This window comes from Sprattus sprattus, assembly GCF_963457725.1.
Source record: "Sprattus sprattus genome assembly, chromosome: 16".
In the NCBI taxonomy this organism is placed as follows: domain Eukaryota; kingdom Metazoa; phylum Chordata; class Actinopteri; order Clupeiformes; family Clupeidae; genus Sprattus; species Sprattus sprattus.
In genome coordinates this window covers 21,338,699-21,362,904 of record NC_137914.1, presented here as the reverse complement: position 1 = coordinate 21,362,904, position 24,206 = coordinate 21,338,699, and the positions used below count along the sequence as shown (strand labels likewise).

At 44.1% G+C, this 24,206-nt stretch overlaps 1 protein-coding gene across 2 annotated transcripts in view; it reads left to right on the top strand.

Moving 5' to 3' along the window:
* The window catches only part of vps13d (vacuolar protein sorting 13 homolog D), a 61,296-nt gene continuing 37,090 nt past the window's right edge, over nucleotides 1–24,206 (top strand). Inside the window, exons 1-35 of one of the 2 annotated variants that reach the window (XM_080854216.1) lie at nucleotides 1–493; nucleotides 1,338–1,511; nucleotides 1,605–1,682; nucleotides 1,987–2,177; nucleotides 2,479–2,559; nucleotides 2,974–3,090; nucleotides 3,359–3,463; nucleotides 3,747–3,917; nucleotides 4,217–4,317; nucleotides 4,550–4,718; nucleotides 6,643–6,744; nucleotides 7,275–7,488; nucleotides 7,941–8,123; nucleotides 8,224–8,354; nucleotides 8,515–8,572; nucleotides 8,927–9,106; nucleotides 9,212–9,342; nucleotides 9,464–9,596; nucleotides 9,701–11,989; nucleotides 12,247–12,398; nucleotides 12,526–13,620; nucleotides 13,796–13,886; nucleotides 14,050–14,176; nucleotides 14,575–14,755; nucleotides 16,186–16,410; nucleotides 19,542–19,719; nucleotides 20,293–20,506; nucleotides 20,745–20,916; nucleotides 21,166–21,281; nucleotides 21,511–21,732; nucleotides 22,044–22,315; nucleotides 22,499–22,632; nucleotides 22,825–22,980; nucleotides 23,151–23,355; nucleotides 23,802–23,876. In XM_080854216.1, coding sequence (XP_080710342.1) covers nucleotides 1,415–1,511; nucleotides 1,605–1,682; nucleotides 1,987–2,177; nucleotides 2,479–2,559; nucleotides 2,974–3,090; nucleotides 3,359–3,463; nucleotides 3,747–3,917; nucleotides 4,217–4,317; nucleotides 4,550–4,718; nucleotides 6,643–6,744; nucleotides 7,275–7,488; nucleotides 7,941–8,123; nucleotides 8,224–8,354; nucleotides 8,515–8,572; nucleotides 8,927–9,106; nucleotides 9,212–9,342; nucleotides 9,464–9,596; nucleotides 9,701–11,989; nucleotides 12,247–12,398; nucleotides 12,526–13,620; nucleotides 13,796–13,886; nucleotides 14,050–14,176; nucleotides 14,575–14,755; nucleotides 16,186–16,410; nucleotides 19,542–19,719; nucleotides 20,293–20,506; nucleotides 20,745–20,916; nucleotides 21,166–21,281; nucleotides 21,511–21,732; nucleotides 22,044–22,315; nucleotides 22,499–22,632; nucleotides 22,825–22,980; nucleotides 23,151–23,355; nucleotides 23,802–23,876 — 8,146 coding nt within the window. In that variant the 5' untranslated portion in view covers nucleotides 1–493; nucleotides 1,338–1,414. Of the gene's footprint in view, nucleotides 494–1,337; nucleotides 1,512–1,604; nucleotides 1,683–1,986; nucleotides 2,178–2,478; nucleotides 2,560–2,973; nucleotides 3,091–3,358; nucleotides 3,464–3,746; nucleotides 3,918–4,216; nucleotides 4,318–4,549; nucleotides 4,719–6,642; nucleotides 6,745–7,274; nucleotides 7,489–7,940; nucleotides 8,124–8,223; nucleotides 8,355–8,514; nucleotides 8,573–8,926; nucleotides 9,107–9,211; nucleotides 9,343–9,463; nucleotides 9,597–9,700; nucleotides 11,990–12,246; nucleotides 12,399–12,525; nucleotides 13,621–13,795; nucleotides 13,887–14,049; nucleotides 14,177–14,574; nucleotides 14,756–16,185; nucleotides 16,411–19,541; nucleotides 19,720–20,292; nucleotides 20,507–20,744; nucleotides 20,917–21,165; nucleotides 21,282–21,510; nucleotides 21,733–22,043; nucleotides 22,316–22,498; nucleotides 22,633–22,824; nucleotides 22,981–23,150; nucleotides 23,356–23,801; nucleotides 23,877–24,206 lie in introns of those variants that run through there. The other variant, XM_080854215.1, reaches the window with a different exon arrangement.

The window sequence follows — 24,206 nt, the reverse complement described above, 5'->3', positions numbered from 1 at the left end:
ATCTCTGTGGAGTATTTTAGCAAAGAGTACCAAATTGTTCAGTATACTTCTACAGTAGCTGGTCAGTTAAGTATCACAGTTAGCTGTGGCAGTGAGTTTCACAACAGAAGTACACTACTAGCTAGCATAGTTGCGCTATCCTGGGAGCTGCTAGCTAGTTCACGTTCACGTTCACGTTATCTACCCAGTCACAACCTTGTCTCCATTGCATTTTTGCAATCCAGTCACCACAATGGCATTTTGACAACGACATCTGTCTTTTGAACTGTTGTGTTCTGATATTTTGCTGCGGAGGAGGACTGTCAGACACAAGCTTGTGGAACTAAGTTATTATGTTAGGTTAAGAATAACAAGCTAACAAGTTGGCTGCTCATATTTTGTTGACAAGGACACGTTCAGTTGTCAGCTAGCTGATTGGCTTGCTGGATCGTGTTTGAAAATGGAATTGAATTATCAGAACGACTAAAAACACATTGATATATGCAGAAAAATGGTAAGTTGTCACATTGTGTTAATGCTATGTTGGTATTTAAGAGTGACAGTGCTGCCTAGATATCCGAGCTAGCGAAACTGTCTCATCGATTGTTTAGCGTCACACGATTGCCAGTTTACATCCTAGAAAAAGATGGTGCATTTGAGATTAGAAAATGTTCAGTTTGCTATGAAACGTTGGCTGACCCAACACATTTCACGCTCTAGGTGTTGTGAAGCTAGCTAACGTCACGTTGTGTTGCACTAGATAGTAGCTAGCATAGCTAGCTTGCCAAGGAATTAATGTCACGTTACCAAGTGGTGACATGTCAACGTTTCGTTGCCTCTACGAAGTGATCCTTAACATGAAATTAGGCTTATTTTTGAAGCTAGGTGCTGGTCACAGTCAAATGATAAACATGCTGCCTCCACGCCAGCCTAGTTGGCTATCTAGCTATGTGGACTGTGACAAGTTTGAATAACCTAACGTTAGCTTAGCTGGCCGGCTACCTACATTTCAGTATCACAATTTCAAGCTCTTTAAAGCTTAACTAAGTTGTGGTTCCAATGTGCTTGTGGAAGTGTTTCATTTGTGTGTGTGATGTAGTTATTCTCTTATCTGATTCATTTTCGAACCCCCTCAAGCAATACTGACTGCCTCGTCTAACATTAAATGTTAGTTGGCTTCATAACTTTACCCACATTAGACCCTGTTGCCTGTGCCGTTTTCTTTGTTACTGTTGTGGAAATTAACTGCAGGTCAACCATGTGGGCTTGACAGTTGTTTGGTCAGATACATTCACAGAGAACAGGTGAAATCTACTAATGCCAAACAATGTTTTATTTGCTTGTGTTTCTCAACTCAGACTTCAGACTCATGGTGTGAACGCTGACACCCCCCCCACCCCCAACCCCTTAACTCTCCCCTTCCACGCAACTCATAATGTTGGAGGGACTTGTTGCCTGGGTATTGAATACATACCTTGGCAAGTATGTCAGCAACTTGAACACTGATCAGCTCTCCATCGCCCTTCTCAAAGGTATGGTGTATAAATACTGTAACTTGGTCAGCAATGCTCTTTCAGTCTTCAGTGTTCTCAGGCGGATCCTCACTGTGATATTGCTTGTTGCAGGGGCGGTGGAGTTGGAGAATCTACCCCTGCGGAAGGATGCTCTGAGAGGGTTTGATTTGCCCTTTGAAGTCAAAGCAGGTACGTGAGTTTGATTTTCCCACAGTGGCTGCTCACTTGCATCTTTGTCAGATGTCCTTGTGACAGAAGTGTCTGCTAAATACCTAAACTATAACTATAGAAACGCTCTGATAGGCACAGCTTTATTACAGTTTGTCAACTCTGTATTATGCCAGTTTTGCAGTCCCAGTACTGAGATTGTTTACTTGGCATAGCTGCAGAGAGATGGAATGTAGATATGCTTCTCTGCTGAGAAAAGAATGTAATATTATTGTTTGGCGTCACGTGCAGTATTTGACGTTGGTGAACTCTATGGTTGTTCTAGGCTTTATAGGAAAAATCACCCTGCAGATCCCATTCTATCGGCCGCACAGTGAGCCATGGGTTATCTCCATGTCGCAGCTGAACTTGATTATCGGGCCTGCCCGCCCTGAGGAATTTGACGAGGAGAAAGAGAAGGAGGAGGAGCTTGAGCGCAAGAAACAGCTGCTCAAGGCACTGGAAGACAAGTGGAAGGTGGGAGTAAAACTGGCTGGACCTGTCAGATGAAAAGCATAATGATGAAAAGTTGTTTGGACTATGGCAGTTGAACCATGATCTTTCTGTGTTGCTGCTGAATGTCACAAGAACTCTACAAACTCATTGATGCACAGTGCTACCACAAGCATGATTGGTTCATACGTAATGATAATGAATCTCTCCAGAGTTGGCAAATTACAATTGCCATTATATCTGAGGTTTCATTCAAACACTGTGGCAAAAGAGAGCATACAATCTATGAATGTGCCTTCATTATTTCATTTGTCCTTTGCTGCAGAGCGAGTGTGAACAGAAAGGTGAATCATACTGGTACTCAGCCACTGCCTCGGTGGTCACCAGAATAGTGGAAAACATTGAGGTAAGCCATGGATTTAAAGCAGATGAGATGGACTTTATATTTACTAGTGTATTGCAGTGTTTACTGCTTGGAGTTGATCTCCATCATTTTGTTAAAATAGAGTTTTTTTCTTTTAATATGGGATTTATAGTTAAATGAAAGAAAATAACATGATAGATATAATCCTTAAATCCCCTTGAGAAATACTGACCCACTCTTGGATGACACAGAATAAACTGTCCTGCACTGTACAGTTTCAGCTATGGATTGCTGACCCAGTAACTGCTTACTGTCAAGTATTCTGCACTTCTTAAATTGTCTTCTAAAGCAAAATCTCTTGTTTTTTTGTCCTCCTACTGGTAATATTCAGTGTGCAAGTGTGTGGCATATTAAAAGTTGCTTTTCTGTAATGTTGATGATGCACTTTCTTTTTAGCTGAATGTTCAAGGTGTTCATTTAAGATTTGAAGATGACTTCTCTAATCCGGGGAAGCCATTTGCTTTTGGAGTGTGCATCAAGAACGTGTCCGCTCAGAACTCGGCCACAGAACCGGTGAGCCACCCATCTTTCTCCAAACGAATGTGCCAATCGTATACAAACATTGGGACAACAATTGTGAACTATGCCATTTGTAGTTAATACATAATTACTGTATTTCTATCTCTCTCTCTCTCTCTCTCTCTCTCTCTCTCTCTCTCTCTCTCTCTCACTATACACACACACACACACACACACACACACACACACACACACACACACACACACACACACACACATATTGTAATTTCTGAAGTGGTAAGAGAGGTTGTTCTGCCCCCAGGCTCAGAAGCTCATGCGACAGAAGCAGCTGGAGGTTGAGGAGTTCAGCGTCTACTGGGACACCAGCAGCACAATGCTGGGTGACCTGCCCACCTCTGAGATTCAGGTATGCATCTGTGCAGTACAAAAAAATAGAAATGGATTCATTTTGTGTTTTGCTTGTTAGAGTAAAGTGTTGATTTAGTTCTAAAGTGGGTTATTCAGATTTATTTTGTTTAATAAAACAGCTCTGTCATTCTCAAAAAAGCATTATGATATGTTATAATGACTGTCCTGAAAGTAGCTCTGGTATTTGTGCTGGTTGTCGTCTTTGTTTATAATGCTGGCAAGTTCTGTGTGAATCCTCTTAACTCCCTCCACCATGGTGACTGTCTCCTCTCCCCACACAGGAGACCATGACAAAGTGCATGCAGAGCCGAGAGCACCAGTACATCTTTGAGCCGGTGTGTGCCTCTGTGCTTCTGAGGAGGAATGCCTCCAAAGAGCCGCTCCGCTCAAGGCACACCCCTCGCATCCATGGCCAAGTGCAGCTGGAGCCCCTGGCACTCAAGCTCTCCCAGGTACAGAACCACGGCAACTAACAGCAAACAATGATAGTGGGCTTGATTTATTCCAGAGAGGCTGAAATCGGATATTAAAAAAAAAGATATATAAAGTTGTATAAATGAGAAGGCACTTTTTACATTGCAGTTAGCTGATTGCTGTTCGTAAATGTAAGCAAACATCTACATTTTATCTTGAGGCTGCTTCAGAAGCACTTTGGCATGCCCAGAACAGTTTCTTAGAACCTTTTTCCCTGTTTGGAGTGGAGCAGTATTCTTTTTAAAGTGCTGAGAGATTCTGTCCTCCACAACTACAGGTGCAGTACCAACAGATCATGGCCTTCCTCAAGGAGCTTGTCCGTCGCGAGAGAGAAATGCTGTTTCGCAAGTGGAGGCCTAAAGTTCCCATTACAGGAAAGTGAGTTGATGGGTTGTTATTACAGTTGTTGAATTAAAATGAGATCAGTTCAGCTCTTCAATCCTTCTGTATTCAGGACATCTCAGAAATAATCTGATATTTTACAGCATGTGTAATACACAGCTTACACAAACCTTTGAAGACAGCTTCAAGTTGACTTGTTACAAGTTCAATTGAATCATCACCTGAAATGTTTCTCATACCAAAGACCGTTTCCCCCCTGTCTCTCTAGCTGCCGACAGTGGTGGTTGTTTGCTATCAATGCCAACCTGAGCACCATCCAGGAGCAGAGGCGACGGCGGAACTGGAACTTTGCTCTGCAGAGGGCACGGGATGCCACGCTCTACACCGGCCTGTATGTCCAGAGGCTTAAGGGCCTCCCTCTGAGCCCCCAGCAGGAGGTAGGAGCAATCACTCCCAAACACACTCGCCTCAGGGTGGGGATTTAACAGGACGGATTTCAGGTTTATATATTGACTTGAACTGAAGTAGAATAACAAACCAAAATGTTTGCAAAGTATTTTTTGTGTGTGATTATGGCATGATGTAATTATATAAATATATATACAGCCGCGGAAAAAATTAAGAGACCACTTCAAAATTATCAGTTTCTCTGGTTTTACTATTTATTGGTATGTGTTAAAGTAAAATGTACATTTTAGTTTTATTCTATAACCTACTGGCAACATTCCTACCAAATTTCAAATAAAAATATTGTCATTTAGATCATTTATTTGCAGAAAAATGACAATTGGTCAAAATAGCAAAAATGATGCAGTGTCTTCAGATCTCGAATAATGCAAAGAAAACAAGCTCATATTCATTTTTAAACTACACAATACTAATGCTTACACTTAGGAAGAGTTCAGAAATCAATATTTGGTGGAATAACCTTGATTTAAAATCATAACTTTCATGTGTCTTGGCATGCTCTCCACCAGTCTTTCACATTGCCGTTGGGTGACTTTATGCTACTCCTGGCGCAAGAGTTCAAGCAGCTCGGCTTCTTTTCATGGCTTGTGACCATCCATCTTCCTCTTGATCACATTTCAGAGGTTTTTTATGGGATTCAGGTCTCGAAATTGGGCTGGCAATGACAGGGTCCTGATCTGGTGGTACTCCATCCACACCTTTACTGGCCTGGCTGTGTGGCATGGAGCATTGCCCTGCTGGAAAAAACACTTCTCAGAGTTGGGGAACATTGTCAGAGCAAAAGGAAGCAAGTTTTTCTTCCTGGACAACGTTGTACTTTGCCTGGCTGAGGTTTGTAAAAGACCATAAGGATTGAAAAAGCGGACTGGAGGTTCTTCTAAGTTCGTCTTCTCTGATGAGTCCGATTTCACAGAAGGTGCAAGACTCTCTGGCTTGTAGGCCTCTCCAGGTCTCCGTCTAACCATCAGACGACCATGTGTTGGGCAAAGCTGAAAATTGGACTCATCAGAGAAGACGAACTAGAAGACCCTCCAGTCCGCTTTTTTCAATCCTTATGGTCTTTTACAAACCTCAGCCAGGCAAAGTACAACGTTGTCCCGGAAGAAAAACTTGCTTCCTTTTGCTCTGCCAATGTTCCCCAACTCTGAGAAATGTTTTTTCCAGCAGGGCAATGCTCCATGCCACACAGCCAGGCCAGTAAAGGTGTGGATGGAGTACCACCAGATCAGGACCCTGTCATGGCCAGCCCAATTTCGAGACCTGAATCCCATAAAAAACCTCTGAAATGTGATCAAGAGGAAGATGGATGGTCACAAGCCATGAAAAGAAGCCGAGCTGCTTGAACTCTTGCGCCAGGAGTAGCATAAAGTCACCCAACGGCAATGTGAAAGACTGGTGGAGAGCATGCCAAGACACATGAAAGTTGTGATTTTAAATCAAGGTTATTTCACCAAATATTGATTTCTGAACTCTTCCTAAGTGTAAGCATTAGTATTGTGTAGTTTAAAAATGAATATGAGCTTGTTTTCTTTGCATTATTCGAGATCTGAAGACACTGCATCTTTTTTGCTATTTTGACCAATTGTCATTTTTATGCAAATAAATGATCTAAATGACAATATTTTTATTTGAAATTTGGTAGGAATGTTGCCAGTAGGTTATAGAATAAAACAAAAATGTACATTTTACTTCAACACATACCAATAAATAGTAAAACCAGAGAAACTGATAATTTTGAAGTGGTCTCTTAATTTTTTCCGCGGCTGTATGTGAGGTAGATCATTGATTTACATTTACATTTAGCAGACGCGTTTGTCCAAAGCGACCTACAAGGGAGAGACATTCATTTCTATCTTTGGTTCCAGACTCATGTGTGATTTGTGTTTTGACCAGGACGAACTGGAAAGGGTGGAAGAGGAGCAGTCCCTGGAGGAGCTGCAGAGCCTGAGAGAGATCATTCATGACCGGTTCCGGAAACAGGAGGAGATTGCAGAGGCAAGCCAAGATGACGCGTTAAGCGTTAAGGCCCCGGACAGCTTTGAAGTGCCACTGAGATCACTGCCTGTCTTTCACGGAGAACATCCTAGAGTAGTTGTCTAAGTACTGCCTGTGTGTCAGGTTTTCTATACTGCTACCAATTAAAGGAGCATTGCTATTGTCAGTAAAATGTGAAAGTATGTAGTCATTCGTTATGTGCAAGACAAACACTGATAATACTGGCTCAGTGGGAAAAGGCAGTGAAGCGGGCGTGGTACTGTTCCTCCCTTTAACTGGATCATATCTGTAGTTAATGACAAAGGAATTTGGCTGAGGTGGATGAAAAAGGTTTTGACGTCGTCACTAGAGTTGCATAGAGTGAGTTTACAAACTGAAGCCAAAATGTTTTGACGTCGTCACTACAGTTGCATAGAGTGAGTTTACAAACTGAAACCAAATGCAGGAGAAGTAGAAGAGTAATGGCCCCAAATGGTGTATTGGTTAATGGTGTGTTGTAACTTTCATCTCCTCTGCCCCATCCAAAACAGAGTTTAAGAGAGCCCATCTCAGATCCTGTCCCCTGTTCTCCGACGGGGTCCATTCCAAAGAGTGGGAGCTCTGGGATGGTCCAGTACCTGCAGTCCTGGTTCCCTGGCTGGGGCGGATGGTACGGAGACTCGCAGGGCCCAGAGATCGGACCTGATGGGCAGGGAATGGCTCCAGATGACCTTCTGCCTGGCCATGGCTCATGGGACATACTAGGTCAGCCTGTTTAATGGCATCACTGGTTAATTAATGAGCTTTATGTCTGTTTAGCTCAGTTGGTAGAGCTGGCCACTAGCATTTCCGAAGGATTTCAGGAAGTTACACTACTGATAGAAATATATCCTAACTACTATTCTTGTTACTATTCTACTATTCTAAAGTGCTTGTGATAAAGATGCCTACTAGATGATCGCTTGCCGGTTTGCAAATTGTGAGCCCTGTTTTGGATGAATGATAAAATGAATGAATAACCATGACCACACTTACATCATGCTTTTCTAGAAAGCCCAAAGCCCTTTAAATATAATTCATATCTCAAGGGACTCTACTGATTTTACCTCGTTGTCAATAAAACAATTTAAATGTAAAGCCAAATCACTTTAAGTCTGGAGGGATACATTCATAGATTAGAAGTGAATCAGTAGAAACTAAATCTGCTACCTTTGCAGCTGACCCAGATGAGCTGTTTGACCCTTTGGAAGACTCCCAATCTCTCAACACCTTCACAAGGAGGGATCACCTTTTTGCCCGTCTGGACTTCTTGCTAGAGAAGGCATCTGTGACACTTTTACATCAAGAGAAGACCGCCTCCGCATCCAAAGAGAGTGGTGTCATTCAGTTGGAATTTTCAGGTGACGCAGTCTGTTATTACTTTCATGTGAAGAGCTTTTGGGTGTAATAACTGTGTTGCTTGTAGGGTTGTTGATTTTGATTTGTGGTTTGGCTTTGCAGAGGTCAAGATTGGTGTTGAGTCCCTTCCTCGATCTGAGTCCTCCTTGCTGTCTGTTAAGCTGGGAGGCCTGTTTCTGAGAGACCTGACCACCCAGGGCACCATCTTCCCTGTCCTTGTCTCTCCCAAAACAGTAAGAACTTTTTGGATTGGTTGTATTTATTGTGAAGGAATGCCTTTAATGTAGATGCCGTCACTACTTCATGGAGGATTCCATGCTACCCTAAAATGGTGGTGCTTTTCCCATCTGTTTTCTTAGTTTTTATAATGTCTGTTTTTTATTTCTCTTCAAGGATAAGGTTGTTGTGACCTTAAATCAACCTTTTGGACAGCCTGCAAGTACAGATTCAGGTTTGTTTATGAAAGTATATTATGACTGTTTCAGTTCCTCAAGGTCTTTTTTAATTTGACTCTTGATATTGTTGTTTGTCTTGACATGTCTTCAACATTTCTCTTTGAAAAAGTATATAATTGCAAAGGAATGGAATTAGGATATCATATATGTATATGGTGAAAAACATTCACTAAAGCGAATGTCATTTTTTTGCTTTGAAGAAAATAAAAATGTCTTGCATCCATTTTGGGCAGCTTCCCTTTTGTCATAGGCTTTTATTTGCTGTATATTTTTGCAAAATGGAGCATTGTGGTTAAAAAAAACTATCTAGAACAAACAATAAATGTCTTGTTTCCTACTGTTCCTTCTAGCCCCCGGCATGGAGTCCTCTGCTGCTCCCGTCTTTGAGATGATCTATGAGCGCAACCCAGTCAGAAGTAAATATGAGAGGCGCTTGGAGGTCAACACTAGTCCTCTGAACATCATTTACAATCCCCAGGCCATTAAGAAGGTGGCAGACTTTTTCTACAAGGGCAGGGTCCACACCTCAGGTACTGTATAATTACATCCTACATTTAGAGCATACATGCTCTTGCTGTCTATTTCTAGTCTTGGCCAAGGGAGTGATTGTGATTTTATTTTTGTCTTTGGCTCAGGGTTTGGATACCAGTCTGAGTTGGAACTGAAAGTAGCTGAGGCAGCCAGGAAACAGTACAACAAGCTGAAGATGCAGACCAAAGCAGAAATCAGGCAGACTATCGATCAGCTGCTTGTCGGGGAGTTTATTGTACGCAGTGATATAAATATAAATGTTTGTGTGAAATATGACTGTGAACATATATATGAACTAATACAAATGAGATTTTTGCTAATTTTCTCTACCTAAACATTTGCCCCTGCCTTTACAGGAGAACAGTATGCGATGGACAATGAAGCTAGACATATGTGCTCCACAAGTGATCTTTCCTGATGACTTTCAGTCAGGAGATCCCATGTTGGTGGTGGTTGACCTTGGTCGAATCCTTCTCACTAATTTTCAAGGTATGAGGTGAATTTAAAGCACTGAGATCATTTATCTTCTGTGACATTTCCTGTTACTTCAGTTTCTCAGCCTATTATTCAAGTTTAAACTTTCTTCTTAACAGAGGATTCAAAACCAAAAGTGAAGACCACACTGTCAGAAGGAGATGACTTGAGTGATGAAGAGTACCAGACGCCCCTAGCGACGCCACCAGAGTCTCCTCCACCGGAACCAGAAGCTGAGTTTAAAGACCGGATGAAGAGCCCTGAATTGCCCAGCCTCTCGGCAGCTGAAGCTGCCTATTCCTACAGCAAAAACCTGTACGAGAAGTACTCCCTGTCCTTCAATGACCTTCAGATCATGGTCGGCCGCTACAAGGACAACTGGAAACACCTGCAGGAGAACGAGGTCGGCCCTACCCATGTGGTGGAGAAGTTCAATGTGCTGTTGCAGCTCGAGCAGAGGCTCCGCTACACCTCGGACCCCCAGCTGCCTGGGGCAGTTCTCTCAGGCACCCTCCCCGACCTCAAGGTGCACATCAACCTGGAGAAGATGACTGCGCTGAGGAGCTGCCTGACTCGTCTGGGCAGTACGACAGCTGAGGAAGATAAGGCCGAAAAAAATGGAGAGAGTCTCAAGTCTCCTGACCCCATGACCCTACGACATGAGAAGATCTTTCAGAGAGAGGACAGCCAGTGGAAACTGCAGGGGTCTGCCAAAAATCTCACACAGAGCGTGATGACTCTGGAACAGCACACAAGGGAAGTCTTGGTTGAATCCAGGCTCCTTTTAGCAGAATTCAACATCAACTACATGCAACTGGGTGTTGAAAGTGGTGGGCGGTATATATCTGTGCTGAAGGTCTTTGGCACAAACGCTCATTTTGTAAAGCGGCCTTACGATGCTGAAGTGTCCCTCACGGTGCACGGTCTCCTTCTGGTGGACACCCTACAGACTTATGGGTCGGACTTTGACCTTTTGGTGGCTTCTCATAAACACCTCAGTTTTGACGTGCCTACCGGCAGTCTCCGAGAGAGCCAGCCAACGTCCCCTATCTCTGCTGATGGAAGGTCCCCCGAGCCTTCAGACCTCCATCGGGAGTCGTCAGGATTGCCTTTTGAGAAGGTGTCTCCCTTGAGTTCATTTCTCAAGGATCAGGAGGTGCTCATTAAACTGGAGTACCAATTTGTTAGCTCAGACTGCCCCTCTATGAACCTGGACAGTTCTCTTCAGGTGACCACCATGCAGGTGAACAACTTGGATATCATCCTCAATCCCGAAACCATGGTGGAATTGCTCAAGTTCCTCCAGCAATCATTCCCAAAGGAAGAAAGCACATGCTCACCCTCAACACAGCAAACATCACCACTTCCCAATGGAGAGGGTCAGGATGAAAGCTATCAGTCCACCTATGAGCAAAACAAAGAGATCACTGTGGAGATTCACAGGTTGAATCTCTTGCTCTTAAGGACAGTGGCTACAGGTACTGTTCTAGGTGGTGAGAAGAAGGGCATGAAAATCGCTACTGCTAGTATCAATGGGACTAAAGTCAACGTTTCCATGGGAAGCAGATTGGATGTAAATGGTTCCCTGGGATGCATCCAGCTGGTGGACCTAACTCAGGAAGGAGGAAGAGGCCAGTTTGTGGTCAGTATTGGGAATGTAGAAGATATTCCTTCCTCCGAGAGTATGGCTTTCTTCCCTATTGCAGGAATGGCGCCATCGGAAGCTCTGAATTTCCGTCTTCTGGAGAAGTCTCACGGGGAGTGCTCCTTACAGCTCCAGATGGCTTCCTTGCACTACAACCATTCAGCTAAATTCCTGAAAGAGCTCAGCCTATCAGCCAATGAGGTGGAAGACAACTTCCGCTCTATGCTGAAGACCGCAGCCTCGAAAGTGTCCACGGTCCTCGTAAACAAAACTGCAGAGTATAGTGGAATGGTGTCACTCTTTGAAACCCCATCTAGAAGATCCAGGACTATGAGTCAGAGTCAGAGTCAGAGTAACTGGCAGCTGGACCCCTTTGATGATGAGGAAGATCTAACCATGCCGGAGGAAGAACCAGGCTTGGATTCTTTTCTGGTGAAGCTAACGTTAAACATCAGCATTGAGTCACCTGTTGTGTCAATTCCTAGAAAACCTGGCCACTCAGAGCTTCTCGTTGGACATCTTGGGAGCATAACAATCCAGAATTTCGCAGCTGGACAGGACTCAGAGGGGGAACGATTACAAGTTGAAGTGAAAGACATAAGACTGTACTCACTTAACACCTGTCACCTGGTGCAACGAAAGGGATTTAGAAGTGATGTCAGTGCCAACCCTAGTTTCTCACCCTCACATAATGGAAGTGTCAATCAAGATGAGCCCCAGTTCACACGACATGACTTCTTTGAGTTTCTAAGTAGGGGAAAAGGTGTGGTATATTTTTTGTTAGATGATCACATGACATTTAACTGAATTCCTCAGAAGGAGATTCTAGCATTGTAGGTTTGAAAGATTAAAGCGTTCGTTTGCACTGAGATTGCATTTGGCTGCTTACTGAAGAAAAGTACTGAATAGTATATGTGATGCGAGTAGTAGCCAATGCATCCAACATTTAATTTAAAGAAATGTGTAGCCCTGATAACATTACTGATTACGTTGCATTAATGATTCTATCATCCCCCTCAGCATTCCATATTCTGAAAGACACCACCATACAGTTCACTCTGGAGAAGGTCCCCATAGACGAAGACAGCCAGTTCACCTATCTGACATGTGATGATTCATTTCATAGCACTGGATTACTCCGAGTAGAGGGCAAGTTTGTCAATGCTGTCCAGGTAAGGTGTCTTACAGTAGTTCTGTAGTCAGTTTTGCATCATGCAAGAATGTCATGATAATGAAGGTATGGTTTCAATAATGTTTTAAAAAAGGTGTTTTTTTCTGTCTTTTGTTATTATTTTACAGGTTTGTCTGTGCAAACCAGTGTATGAGCAGGTCCTCCAGACTCTGGATAACCTCTCCCTTATCGAAGAACAGCGGGCAACACCAAGCCAACCACCAACCCCACCCCCTCCTACCCCATCTTCCACCAAGCCACACCGCTTCCCAGACCCACAGGGGGGACTTTTTGCACGTGACCCTCCCCACCTCAACTTGTCTTACTCCTCTCTGTCCTCCTCCCTCTCCACCCCTCTCCCTCGCCAGACCCACAGTCCTCCTCTTCAGCCCCCTTCATTCACCCAGGTGAGGGCCACCTTCCGTGTGGCTGAGCTCCAGGTGCAACTCAGCGCTGACCTTTCCCAAGGCTCCCAGGGTTTGGTCAGCCTCCGATTCCAAGACCTTGAAGGGGAATTCACCAAAGATCACCCTCATGTGCTTTCAGTCCAGCTTGCTCTACGCTCCTTGCTCATGGAAGATCTGCTGGAACAGAACCCCGAATCCAAGCACAAGCATCTCATCGTGTCTCGAGGGGCCCCCAAAGCTTCCACTTTCACCCCCAAGGAGTACCTCTCCCAGTCCTGTCCCTCCTCATCCAATGCGATGTACCCCGAAATGCCTCGTTCCCTGCCAGCTCACATGGAGGAGGCTCAGAACGTCTTCCAGTTCTACCAGAGGCACCCCAGTACACCTTCGCCTGCCAATCGGAAGAAGAAGGACCCTGCCTGCCCCTGCACACCTCCCCCATCCCCGTCACGGAACACCCCTTCTCCTCAACCGCCGCCAGATTTTGACGACACGCTGGTGCACATCAACGTGCTAATGGTGGACAAGCGCCACCCAGAGTTCCAGACCCGTTACGGCAGCATAGGGCGCAGCATAGATGTTGACTTCAACTGCCTGGACGTCCTCATCACCCTACAGACCTGGGTGGTCATTCTGGACTTCTTCAGCATCGGCTCTACGGCCAACAACCACGGTGTGAAGGTGCCGGCTAACTCTCCACAGCCTATGCCCGGGCACCCCTTGGGCAATGACTCCCCCAGTGACCTGGAGGATATCTACCCTGAAATGAATGAGGAGGAGCTGGAGGACAGGGTGAACACCAAGCTCGATCTTAAGGTATGTCCTGAGTAATTGTGTATTTTTCTAGTGAGTGGGTTTGCCATTCTTTTATTTTCAAGTTTGTTTTAATCTAACATGAGCAGCCAAATGTGCTTATATTATCATCACTCAGGAGTACTGGTATATTAAGAATTATATATTTATTTTTTGTTTTCTGTTTCTTTCTGGTCAGGTCCACTCATTATCCCTTGTGCTCAACAAGAAGACCACCGAGCTTGCAAAAGCCAGTGTCTCCAAATTGTTCACTCACATGGAAATGATTGGTTAGTATTTCATAATTATCATTGCTATTTGATGCTTAGGAATCTTTGTTACAGCGAATAAATTATTTAGCATTCTTGGTCATCGTTGTTTTTTAGTTTGTGTCTGTTATATGATGGACTGCGTTCTCTCTCCTTTCGATGGAATGTGATATCTGCACTACAGATGGGGATCTGGCCTTGCAGGGCAGTTTGGGCAGCTTGTCTCTGAGTGATTTAACCCCTCATGGAGATCTCTACAGGGAGCGATTCACCACACGGGGAGGAGAGGCTCTTGTCTTCAACATACACAAGTACTTCTTGTCCTTTTGTTTGTTATTGCTGGAGTCCATTATCTTAGTGGGAAACTTAATGGGTTTCCTCAGAATTGATTTCATGTTAATTTAAACTGAGTGGCAGCTGTCATTGGGCTACTGTGTAGTGCAAGTTGAGAGAATTGTGGTTCCACTGTAGTTTGTACTATTGTGCCATTCGTTTGCACTCTAAATTGTAGTTTTGTATAAAGATTTTTTTCAAGGTTTAGCTTAGGTTTCCTAGCACAGTTGGAGGAATGCTATTTCCCAACAAGCTGCATAGCACTCTTTTAAGTCATGTGTATTTTTCCCCCATTTTCTTATCTGCTGAGTGCATCTTACTGAAAATGTATTCTACTGTGTGGTTTCTAACACTCTGAACTGCTCGTCTCCTAAAGGTATGGTGAGCCTGATCCTTACCTGAATCGGGAGTGTGACATAAAGGTGTCTCTCAAGATGGCCTCGGTGCAGTACGTCCACACCCAACGCTTCCAGGCAGAGGTGGTGGCCTTCATCCAGCACTTCACCCAGCTCCAAGACGTCCTGGGCAGGCAGAGAGCTGCAGTGGAGGGCCAGGCTGTGAGTAGGCTGCTGTGGGCAAGGGGTCATGAGTGTTTCTATCTTTTCATGGCTGTTGGGATGCACACAGGGAATTCCTACCTGTATTAGCAGCTATTGTGTTAAAACAGGTCTTACCAGGTCCTGCGTCAGTCTTTGTAAACTTGTGACGAGACACTGGAATGTGTGTTATCTGGAATGGAATGTGATCATATTTTTAGTTTGCTTTGTGACCTTGCATACAAGCATGGTGGTAATCTTTACAGTCAGACATTATTATTTGTCTGACCTCAATATCAATGAGACACAAACCAGCTAAAAATGTACCAGCTACAGAATGTATTTATATTGTATATTCTGTTGTTATTTAAATTGTCTTTACTCCATTAGCAACTACTTGCCTTTTCTGCCAATATAAGCCTTTCCCTCTTCCTCAATCATATGACTAAATTGTACATGGGGGCAAACATACTAAGAGGTGCCTGTTCTTTCATTTGCAGTCGTTTACCTAAGAAAGAGAGTGAGGGCTTGTTGTTGTTGCCAGAGTGCTTGCTGTTAAAATTAGCCAGCAGTGGTCCAGGAGCGGTTCAGACTAATATATCCTTCACCTGCTGTGAAGGAATAGTTTGACCCAAGGAGTTCTCAGCTCCCATTTCCTCCAACCGAAGTGGCAATTGGAGAAATGTGTGAATGTGTCCTTGGGGTGTGATGAGGAGGGAATCTGAGCTCCTGTCCTTTTCAACTGGTCCCCTAATCTCAAGCCACTGGCCTCCAGGTGTTGGTTTGGAGCGGCGTATTACAAAAGCTTAATGGATCATTGGTGTCCATTGATTTCACTTTTGAGTTTAAAGTTGAACACTCCTATAAGGTCTAATGTCAACAGTAATCTACTTATGCTGCCTTCCTGTGCCCACTCCTGCTTCCATCTCATCTCTAACCTGTTTAATGACTCATTGTACAACTCCTCACAGGTGTCTGGCTGCATTGTTGCAGTGCTGAGTGCACTTGAGTTTCTGAGTGGCCTGGGGTTCTGATTTAGCTAGCATGCACATCTATGGCACAAATCATTTAATTTCCCTGGGAAGACAAACAAGTTTGTTTGATGCATCCTTCCATGGTGTCCACCTTGTACCTCTTGTCCGTGAGCATCAGCTCATTGTGAATCTTGTGGTGAGGAAATTGAGAGTTTGCTGTGGTAGAGTCTAAACTAAAGAGTCTAAACTTTTGTTTTAATGTATTTGTCTTTGAACATCAGCTCATTGTTGGCAGAAATAAAAGAGATTTAGACTGCATCTCGAGGGCTCCTGATTGAAGGGGTGTTAAGTCAGCATCTTCAGTCAGTTTCTCTATCACGAGGGCTTCTGATTGAAGGGGTGTTAAGTCAGCATTTTAAGTCAGTTTCTTCTGCATGCCACCCCTGACCCTTTACCTCTGCCCCCCCTCCCTGACAGGTGCGAGAGCGCTCCCAGCGGGCGTCTCGCGTGCTGCTGGACATTGAGGCGGGCGCGCCTGTGCTGCTGATCCCCGAGAGCTGGCGCTCGCCCCGCCTCATCGTGGCCAACCTAGGCCAGCTGCGCGTGCGCAACAGCTTCCTGCCGGCCGGCACGCACGGCACCTTCTCTCTCAGAGACAAGGTAGAGAAACTTACCATGGCACATGCCTTTTTCCCCTCGCTGGTGAGTCCTGCCCTTCCACACCACTGCGCTATGCCAACACACCATACCACCGCCCAGCACATCATGTGGCATTCATGGAGCAGTTTCTCTCTTTCTACTTTTCACTCTTAGCACTAGGTCAATCATAAGAAATTAGTATTAAGGTAATCATAAGAAATTACTACAGGGATAACTTCATTATAGGTTTCACCTTCCTACCAAGGAATGGGCTTGTTAATAAAATGTTATGAAAACAGGACACTCTTGCTGCAAATACACCTGCTTCGCTAAGATGTGAATATACTGTATAATGTCAGGAGGAAAGTGCTTCATGAATGTAGTCCGTCTTATTATCTTCATGACCTAACAGCCCTACTGGTGTGGAGGAGGTTGGTAGTTCACTCACCAATCATAATATAGTCATAACATAGTCTTGACATGTTTAACATGCATGCAACTCCATCACATCCATAATTCTAATCCATCATTTTTGTCATCCAGTGTTTAATATTGTTGCTGATGTGGTGTTGTTGCGTTCCTTGTGATGAGATTCACAGCAGTTATCACGTGTGCCTTCTTTTTTTTTGTGAAGAATTTGATTTTGCATGCCAATTCATACAAGGACCCAGCCTACTATAAGGTATCAGGCATGTGGTGCTTCAAGCATGTGGTTGTTGACCTGGGTTGGTTCTTACGCTCTTCTCTTGTTCATTAATGTCTGGTCTTCTCTGCATGCATCTCCTTTGATATCAATCATGAACTGTGCTTGTAAGTTATTAATTATGTGCATTTGTTCATCCTGGTTCCTGATTGATTTTGGAACTTATCCATGTATAGCTGGGTTTCCATCCAACCTTTTAATGTGCGTTTTGAATATTCAAATAAGAAATCCTGACTGGACACAATTCAAATTCGCATTATATTTTGCACCACAGATAAAGGGAGACTTAGTCAGACAAATGTAGAAAAATCAGGAACAAGGTTTTATTTATGATGACGCAAGGAAGAGAGAGCATGGCTTCACATAACGATTCTCCAGCCTCTCTGATTAGAAAAGAGAGGGTCTCAGATTAAGTATACTAGGTAACAGGGAGGGCGTTTAATCACGGGGGTCCATCTTATGTAGGTCACTCTGAGTCATAAGAATCACCAGGCTTCCATCGTCAATTGTGTTCCAGATTTACGATCAATGTCTAATGACGCACAGAATGATGCAAGGAGTAACACACTGAACTTAAACACACACACACACACAGTCCCAGAACTGTTCCATTCTTATCTCTGTCTCTAAGAACACAGGGATAGGATATACTCACAGATACACACAGATATAAGAACTTAAAGACACGCATGAGAACATGCATACATTCAGGGATTCTTCTAGTAACAGCTCTGGATATAAGAAAATGAAGAATCAGACATTCATTCTGATTTGCACTCCTTCAGTCCCCTTTTTAAGTGTTTAATGACTTAAACTATATAAATTACATATATATTATATATAAATTAAACTATATATATAACATACGAATAAACCCCTCCTCCTGCCTGGGGAAGGGCATGAAAAAAAAAAAAGTGAATTACATAAGAAATGACTCCCAACAATTCTCAGTTAACCAGATAAATCACCCAATAAAGGGAATTAAACAAAAGGTTACATTCTTGCTCATGAAAATGGTTCTAACTATCTGGTGTTTCTTTAGGATGTGAAAACAGTTTACATACCGTAACAAAACAAGACCCTAGGAATCAGAAAGATTCTGTTTCAGTACTACATATCTGGACATAATCACTGGCAGATTTCCCTTGTCATGAGGATTGACAAGAGGCAACACAGGATCATGTGAACTTGTACTCGCAAAGAAACGTGATGTACTTAGTAATCAGCAATTCAATTATTCATTAGCTGGATTTGTTATGCTTTATGAACAACTCTGTCCTGTGAAGACTTCCATGTCATCTTTCCTTATCCTGTCTGCTTGGAACCATCGCACAGCAGTTTAGTCCTTGACAACAGGCTTTTGGCACTACCATCTGACCATCTTTTCGTTTAGCAGATTCAAAGCTCTTCAGTAACACAACAGTCAAATGTGCTGTCCACTTTCCTGCGAAATTAAGTGAAACTAAGGTTGATGGAAACCTGATGGATATATTTGCATTTGTTGCAATTTTATTAGGTGTCCAGAAACATTGCCCTGACAACCTTACATTTTGATCCCACAACTGTTCCCAATTCCTTCCTTGATTAGCAGGGTGTGCATTTTTTTATTTGTATAAAACAGCAGAACACGCACAGACTCACATTTTCTTTAGCCAAATTTTCATGACAGCGCTTAAAATATGCCAGTGAGTTGGATGGGAACCCAGCATTGATTCTTCCTTTACATAATATCAGCCTTACTGTTTAGAAAAGAAAGAGAAGCTTACATATTATTGAGAAAAATTGCTTTCATTTGCTGACATTTCCACTGCATAGTATTGCCAGTGATCTGGCAATTTTGTTAAAGAAATAAGTGACTCATATTTCATATTTCATATATTGCATGCAATATCTATAGACAGTGCATTCAGAACGTTTTCAGACCTTCTCAACAGTTTTCCATATTTTGTTCCATTTCAGACTTATCTTTAGATTGATTGATAAATATAATCTCTAAAATTTAAAATAAAAAAAATGAAATATCTCACTTACGTTAGTATTCAGACCCTTAGTTATGCCATTGACCCTTGAGATGCTTTTAGAACTTAATTGCAGTCCACCTGTATCTATGAAGCTGAAATCATAAATATGGCTGTGTACTGACGCTCCCCATCCAAACTGGTTGAGCTTGATTGATTCTGCCTAGAAAAATGGGAGAAACTTCCAAAAGAAAGCTTGTCGGGTCATTCCCAGGAACAAAAGGTTGTCATTGCTGGCAAAGTTGTTTAACCAAGTGCTAACTGAAAGGTCTTAATACTTATAATGAGATATTTCAGTATTTTATTTTTAATAAATGAACAAAAAACTCCAACAACCTGTTATTTAGTGTTTAGTGTGGAGTATTCTAATGTGATGCCATTTGAACCTCATTGTGGGACTTTGATATTTGGTAATCATGTGTAGTTGTTCTTGATTGAGCTGCTGTATTGAGAAGTGCTGCTCTTGTTTGAAGGATCGCATGAAGAGCACTCCACCACCAGGGGGCAGCAGTAAGCCCAGTGAGGAGGAGTCTGCGGAGAAGGGCAAATCCTCCAGCAGCTCCAGCTCAAGCTCAAGCTCAGGGTTCACTCTGGGCCGCCCACAGGCTGCCAAAGGCAGGATCCCAGAGGCAGGTGTCCCCCTCAGCCCAGGTGAGTCTCAACAGCCCTCCCCTCCTCCACCTCTGGGCTTGTTAATGCTAACTGGGCAAGTCGGGCTGGCAGAGGATTGGACCGGACCGGCTACTCTTAGTAGATGAGTCTCAGAGGATTGGTGTGGAGCTGTTATCAGTTACAATTAGATTTTAATATTACTGATTCTTGAGATCTTTTGGCAGAATAATTGCCATTTAGATGAGCATAACATGGTGTGAGATGGCAGCCAAGAGCAGATACCTCTTAAGTCATCATAACTGTGATGTTATTGTTTCCCACATGCATCAAATGCACTTTTACAAATAAGATAAAAAAAGAAAGACATAAGCACCGAATGCCAAATATGAAATAATTTGCTAAAGCATTCTCCGTCCCGAACCACACATTCAGAACACATAGGTATTGGTAGCAGTGCGTTCATACAGCTAAAGTTACCCTATGCCCGTGAGAGCATATGTGACGAGTCTGTGTGACCTGCCAGTAAGTGTCCTCTGTGTGTGTGTGTGTGTGTCGGTGTCGGTGTCGGTGTCGGTGTCGGTGTCGGTGTCGGTGTGTCGGTGTGTCCTGTAGAGGACCATGTGTGTCTTCTGGACTGCATCTCTCTGGACCTGCAGGAGATGGACATCTTCTCAGCGGAGCGTCTCCCGTGCGAGCCGTGGGACAGCGGCGGGAAGCGTCCAGACACCGACCTGTTCTTCACCTCCTACTCGGTGCGCCGCAGCGGGAGCAGTCTGCTGCAGGAGCGCTGCCATCTCCGCCTCAAGGTGGAGCGCAACCTGGACAGGTGAGAACCTCACGCATGCATGCATACACACATGCATGCACACACACACGCGCATGCATGCATACATACACAAACACTCTCTTAATGTCTTTTTGTCTCATATTTTCAACTTTGACACTACACAAAAATGCCTTAAGTGTACAACTGCCACAACTGACATGACCTGGTCTCCCCGTTCATCAACCTTTTTCTCTCTCTCTCTCTCTCTCTCTCTCTCTCTCTCTCTCTCTCTCTCTAGGGAGTTGAGCCATGCGGTGCCTGACATGTCCATCCACGGCAGCCTGTCATCTGTACACTGTTCTCTGGACCTGGAGCGGTACCAGCTGATCCGAGGCCTGCTGGACAACAACCTGGGCGAGCCTGTGGAGGAGTTCCTGAGGCCATACAACCTGCAGGACCCCAGCAACTACGTAAGACACACACACAATCTCTCTCTCTCTCTCTTTATCTCTCTTTATCTCTGTGTTACTCTCTCTGTCTCTCTCTTTCTGTGTTACTCACTCTCTTTCTCTCTCTCTCTTTCTCTCTCTTTCTTTCTGTGTTACTCTCTCTGTCTCTCTCTTTCTATGTGACTCACACTCTCTCTCTCTCGCTCTCTCTCATGACTTGGGGCCTGTTCTTAAGTGTCTGTTCTCCTCTGTGGTGTGTGTGTTGAGCAGACGGTGCTAAGTGGTGATGTGTACACCAGCCTCTCCTTCCTGGTGGACATGATGAACGTGAGTCTGGAGCTGCTGGACAGCCCCAAAGCCACTGGGCACAAGCAGTCTCTGGCCAGGTGTGTGACCTCTTCACTTTCATGCTCTTCTGAAAACGAAGCCGTTAGATGTGTTTTTATAGCATTTCACTCTCTCAGGTTCTGTCTATTGTTGCTGGGATCAGTGTATCCATTCCTGTGTTTGTCACATTCATTTGTTCATTAATCCAATATTCATTCTTTTCCTCACTCTTGTTTTTTTTTTTTTGTCTTTACCCTCTTCCTTCAATCTATGCTGATTCCTCTCCAGGTTTGACTTCATGAAATCCAAGCTGCTCTTTGAGAGTTTCTCCAACAGCTCCAAGTCGGTGAACCTGGTGTCCCACTCTCTGCTGGCCTATGACACACGCTACAGCGGCTCCACGGGGAGCTCCGGCACCAGTGACGGCAAGCACAACGTGTTCGACTGCATCCTGCAGCCCTCCAGGACCGGCAGCAACCGGGCCTCCCTTCAACTGGAGCTCCACTACAGGTACCTGAACCAGGGAACAACTAAACATGTTAATCTAAATGCCTGTATTCTAATATATGTATATATATTAATTATTATTATTATTATATTATAATGTGTGTATATATAATGATATATTTGTAAGACTAAATTGCAAAGCTAATATAAAAAAGTGGTCATGATACTGCATTATGTAATCACATTATAATGTATGTAACTATGTGTTAATAAATTGGATTAGATTAGATTCATTTATTGTGTATGTGCACAGTGAAATGTAATTTGTTACTATAAGGATATAAGATGTGTTGACACTGCTGTTTTGCTTCCAGGTCAACGCGGGACTCCTCCTGCTTCACCGTGGTGCTGAACAACCTGCGTGTATTACTCATCTTTGATTGGCTGCAGCTGGTCCGAGACTTCCTGCGCATGCCAGTGGAGAAGGGCTCGGCACCGCCACGGCAACGCTGGCCCAGTGGCGGCAGCGACTCCAGCACCGGTGGCGCCGTCATGCCCAAAACCGTCAAGAGCGGTGTGGTGACCAAGCGGTCCACTGTGCCAGTCACTCAGGACCGGTACCTGGAGGTCAAGCTCAATGTCACAGGTACAGTTACAGAGGACCTCTTGGCTATGTTACAAATCAACGTAATAGTGAATTGGGAACGGCATATTATATTTGTTTCAGATGTTAGAAGATCACTTGAGTGATATGTGAAATTACCAATAAACTGACATGCTCAGATGGTCAAATTTCTGTGTTGTTTTTTTTTTCTTTGTTTTTTCCTAGGAACTGAGTTTGTGGTAGTGGAGGATTCCTCCTGTCTGGACACTAACGCGATCATTCTGAAAGGCACCACCGTACTAACTTACAAGCCTCGCTTCTTGGATCGACCCTTTTCTGGCAGCCTAGCTGGCATCGAGGTGACTGTCCCCTCAGACGCGCAAATCAATACTTTCAAATAGCCCTTTTGCTTTAGAATGAGTGACCGCATTGATCATTGCTGTATCACAAAACCATCTTTTGGTTTATAAATCTGCCACTGTGAGTGTGTATGTTGACAGGGTGCTGTAAAATATAAAGGGTGTATTTACGTCTGTGTCCTCCCCCCTCAGGTGTTCTCGTGCCGACTGGGCAGTGAGCAGGAGACGGCCCTGTCCATCATCGACCCGGTCAACATCCAGATGGAGCTGTGTGGGAGCCCCACCTACCAGAGCAGCTCCGGCCTGCTGGACGCCTTCAACATCGAGGACTTCCCCCCTCTCCTGGAGGTGAGGGGACTGGCGCTCAGACACTCATCCCATACACACACACACACACGCACACACACACACACAGAAGAAGACAGGCATTGCTTATGTCATGTTTATGTCATATGTCAGAAGCTTCAAAGACACATGTGTTTTCCCGTGTTAAACTAGCCTGTGCTTGGCCCTCTCAGATCCAGTTCCCTGCCCTGGACATCCGCCTGTCCTATAACGATGTGCTGCTCTTCCTGGCCATAGCCAAGTCCCTTCCCTCCACTGGCTCCTCCGGCCCTGGCGACCCGGCCGCCGCTGCCTCCCAGCCTGGCACATCCACAGTCAGCACTGACACCCCTACCAAACCAAAGGACCTCTTCAGGCTTAAAACAGAGGTGCTGCTGGGTAAGAGCCAAAGGATCAACTCTTCAGATGCATCTACTATGTGGTTCTCCGATTTGTGATTCATCCTCATTCTCATAACACATTATGATGCTGTCTGGAGAATGCCTAACTACTACTCTGATTCTTTATGCATAGGAAAGAGGAAAGGGGCGACAGTGGTACTGGAGGTAGAGAAGTCATTTAGTAATCAGAAGGTTGCTTGTTCGATTCCCTGTTGAAGTGTCCTTGAGCAAGTCACTGAACCCTAATTGCTCCAGATGTGCAGTCTGCCATTAGTGTAAAAAAAAAAAAAAACGTGTATGCGACATTGTAAGTCGCTTTGGATAAAAGCGTCTGCTAAATGAAGAAATGTAAATTAAATGAAATGTAAAGTGCTTGAAAAGGGTCTTATCAAGGACATATTTGACTTGTGTGTTTATGTGTGTTTATGTGTGCTGTGGTTTCAGAGGGTCAGCTGATGCGCTTACAGGACCTGGGCTTCAGGAAGGAGGACTGCAAACGGGCTCTGGTCCAGTGCAAAGGTAACAGACAGCAGCAGAGTTGACATCTACTTCCCAGTAGAGCCATTCCGCTTCTGCACTCGCTCCATTTATAACTGTATAACTGTAACTGTAACTGGTGTGTCTGTGCAGGTGTGTTAAATGTGGAGCTGTTTGTGGAATCACTTGTTTATTTAACATTATGTGTACATACATATCATTTATGCAAACATAGAATGTGTGTGTGTGTGTGTGTGTGTGTGTGTGTGTGTGTGGATATTTGTGTGCATTCATTGCTTGTCCATGTCAGCTTGTGTGTGTGTGTTGCCGCAATGGCCTGTAACCGTGACTGTGTACGTGTCTGTCTCCCAG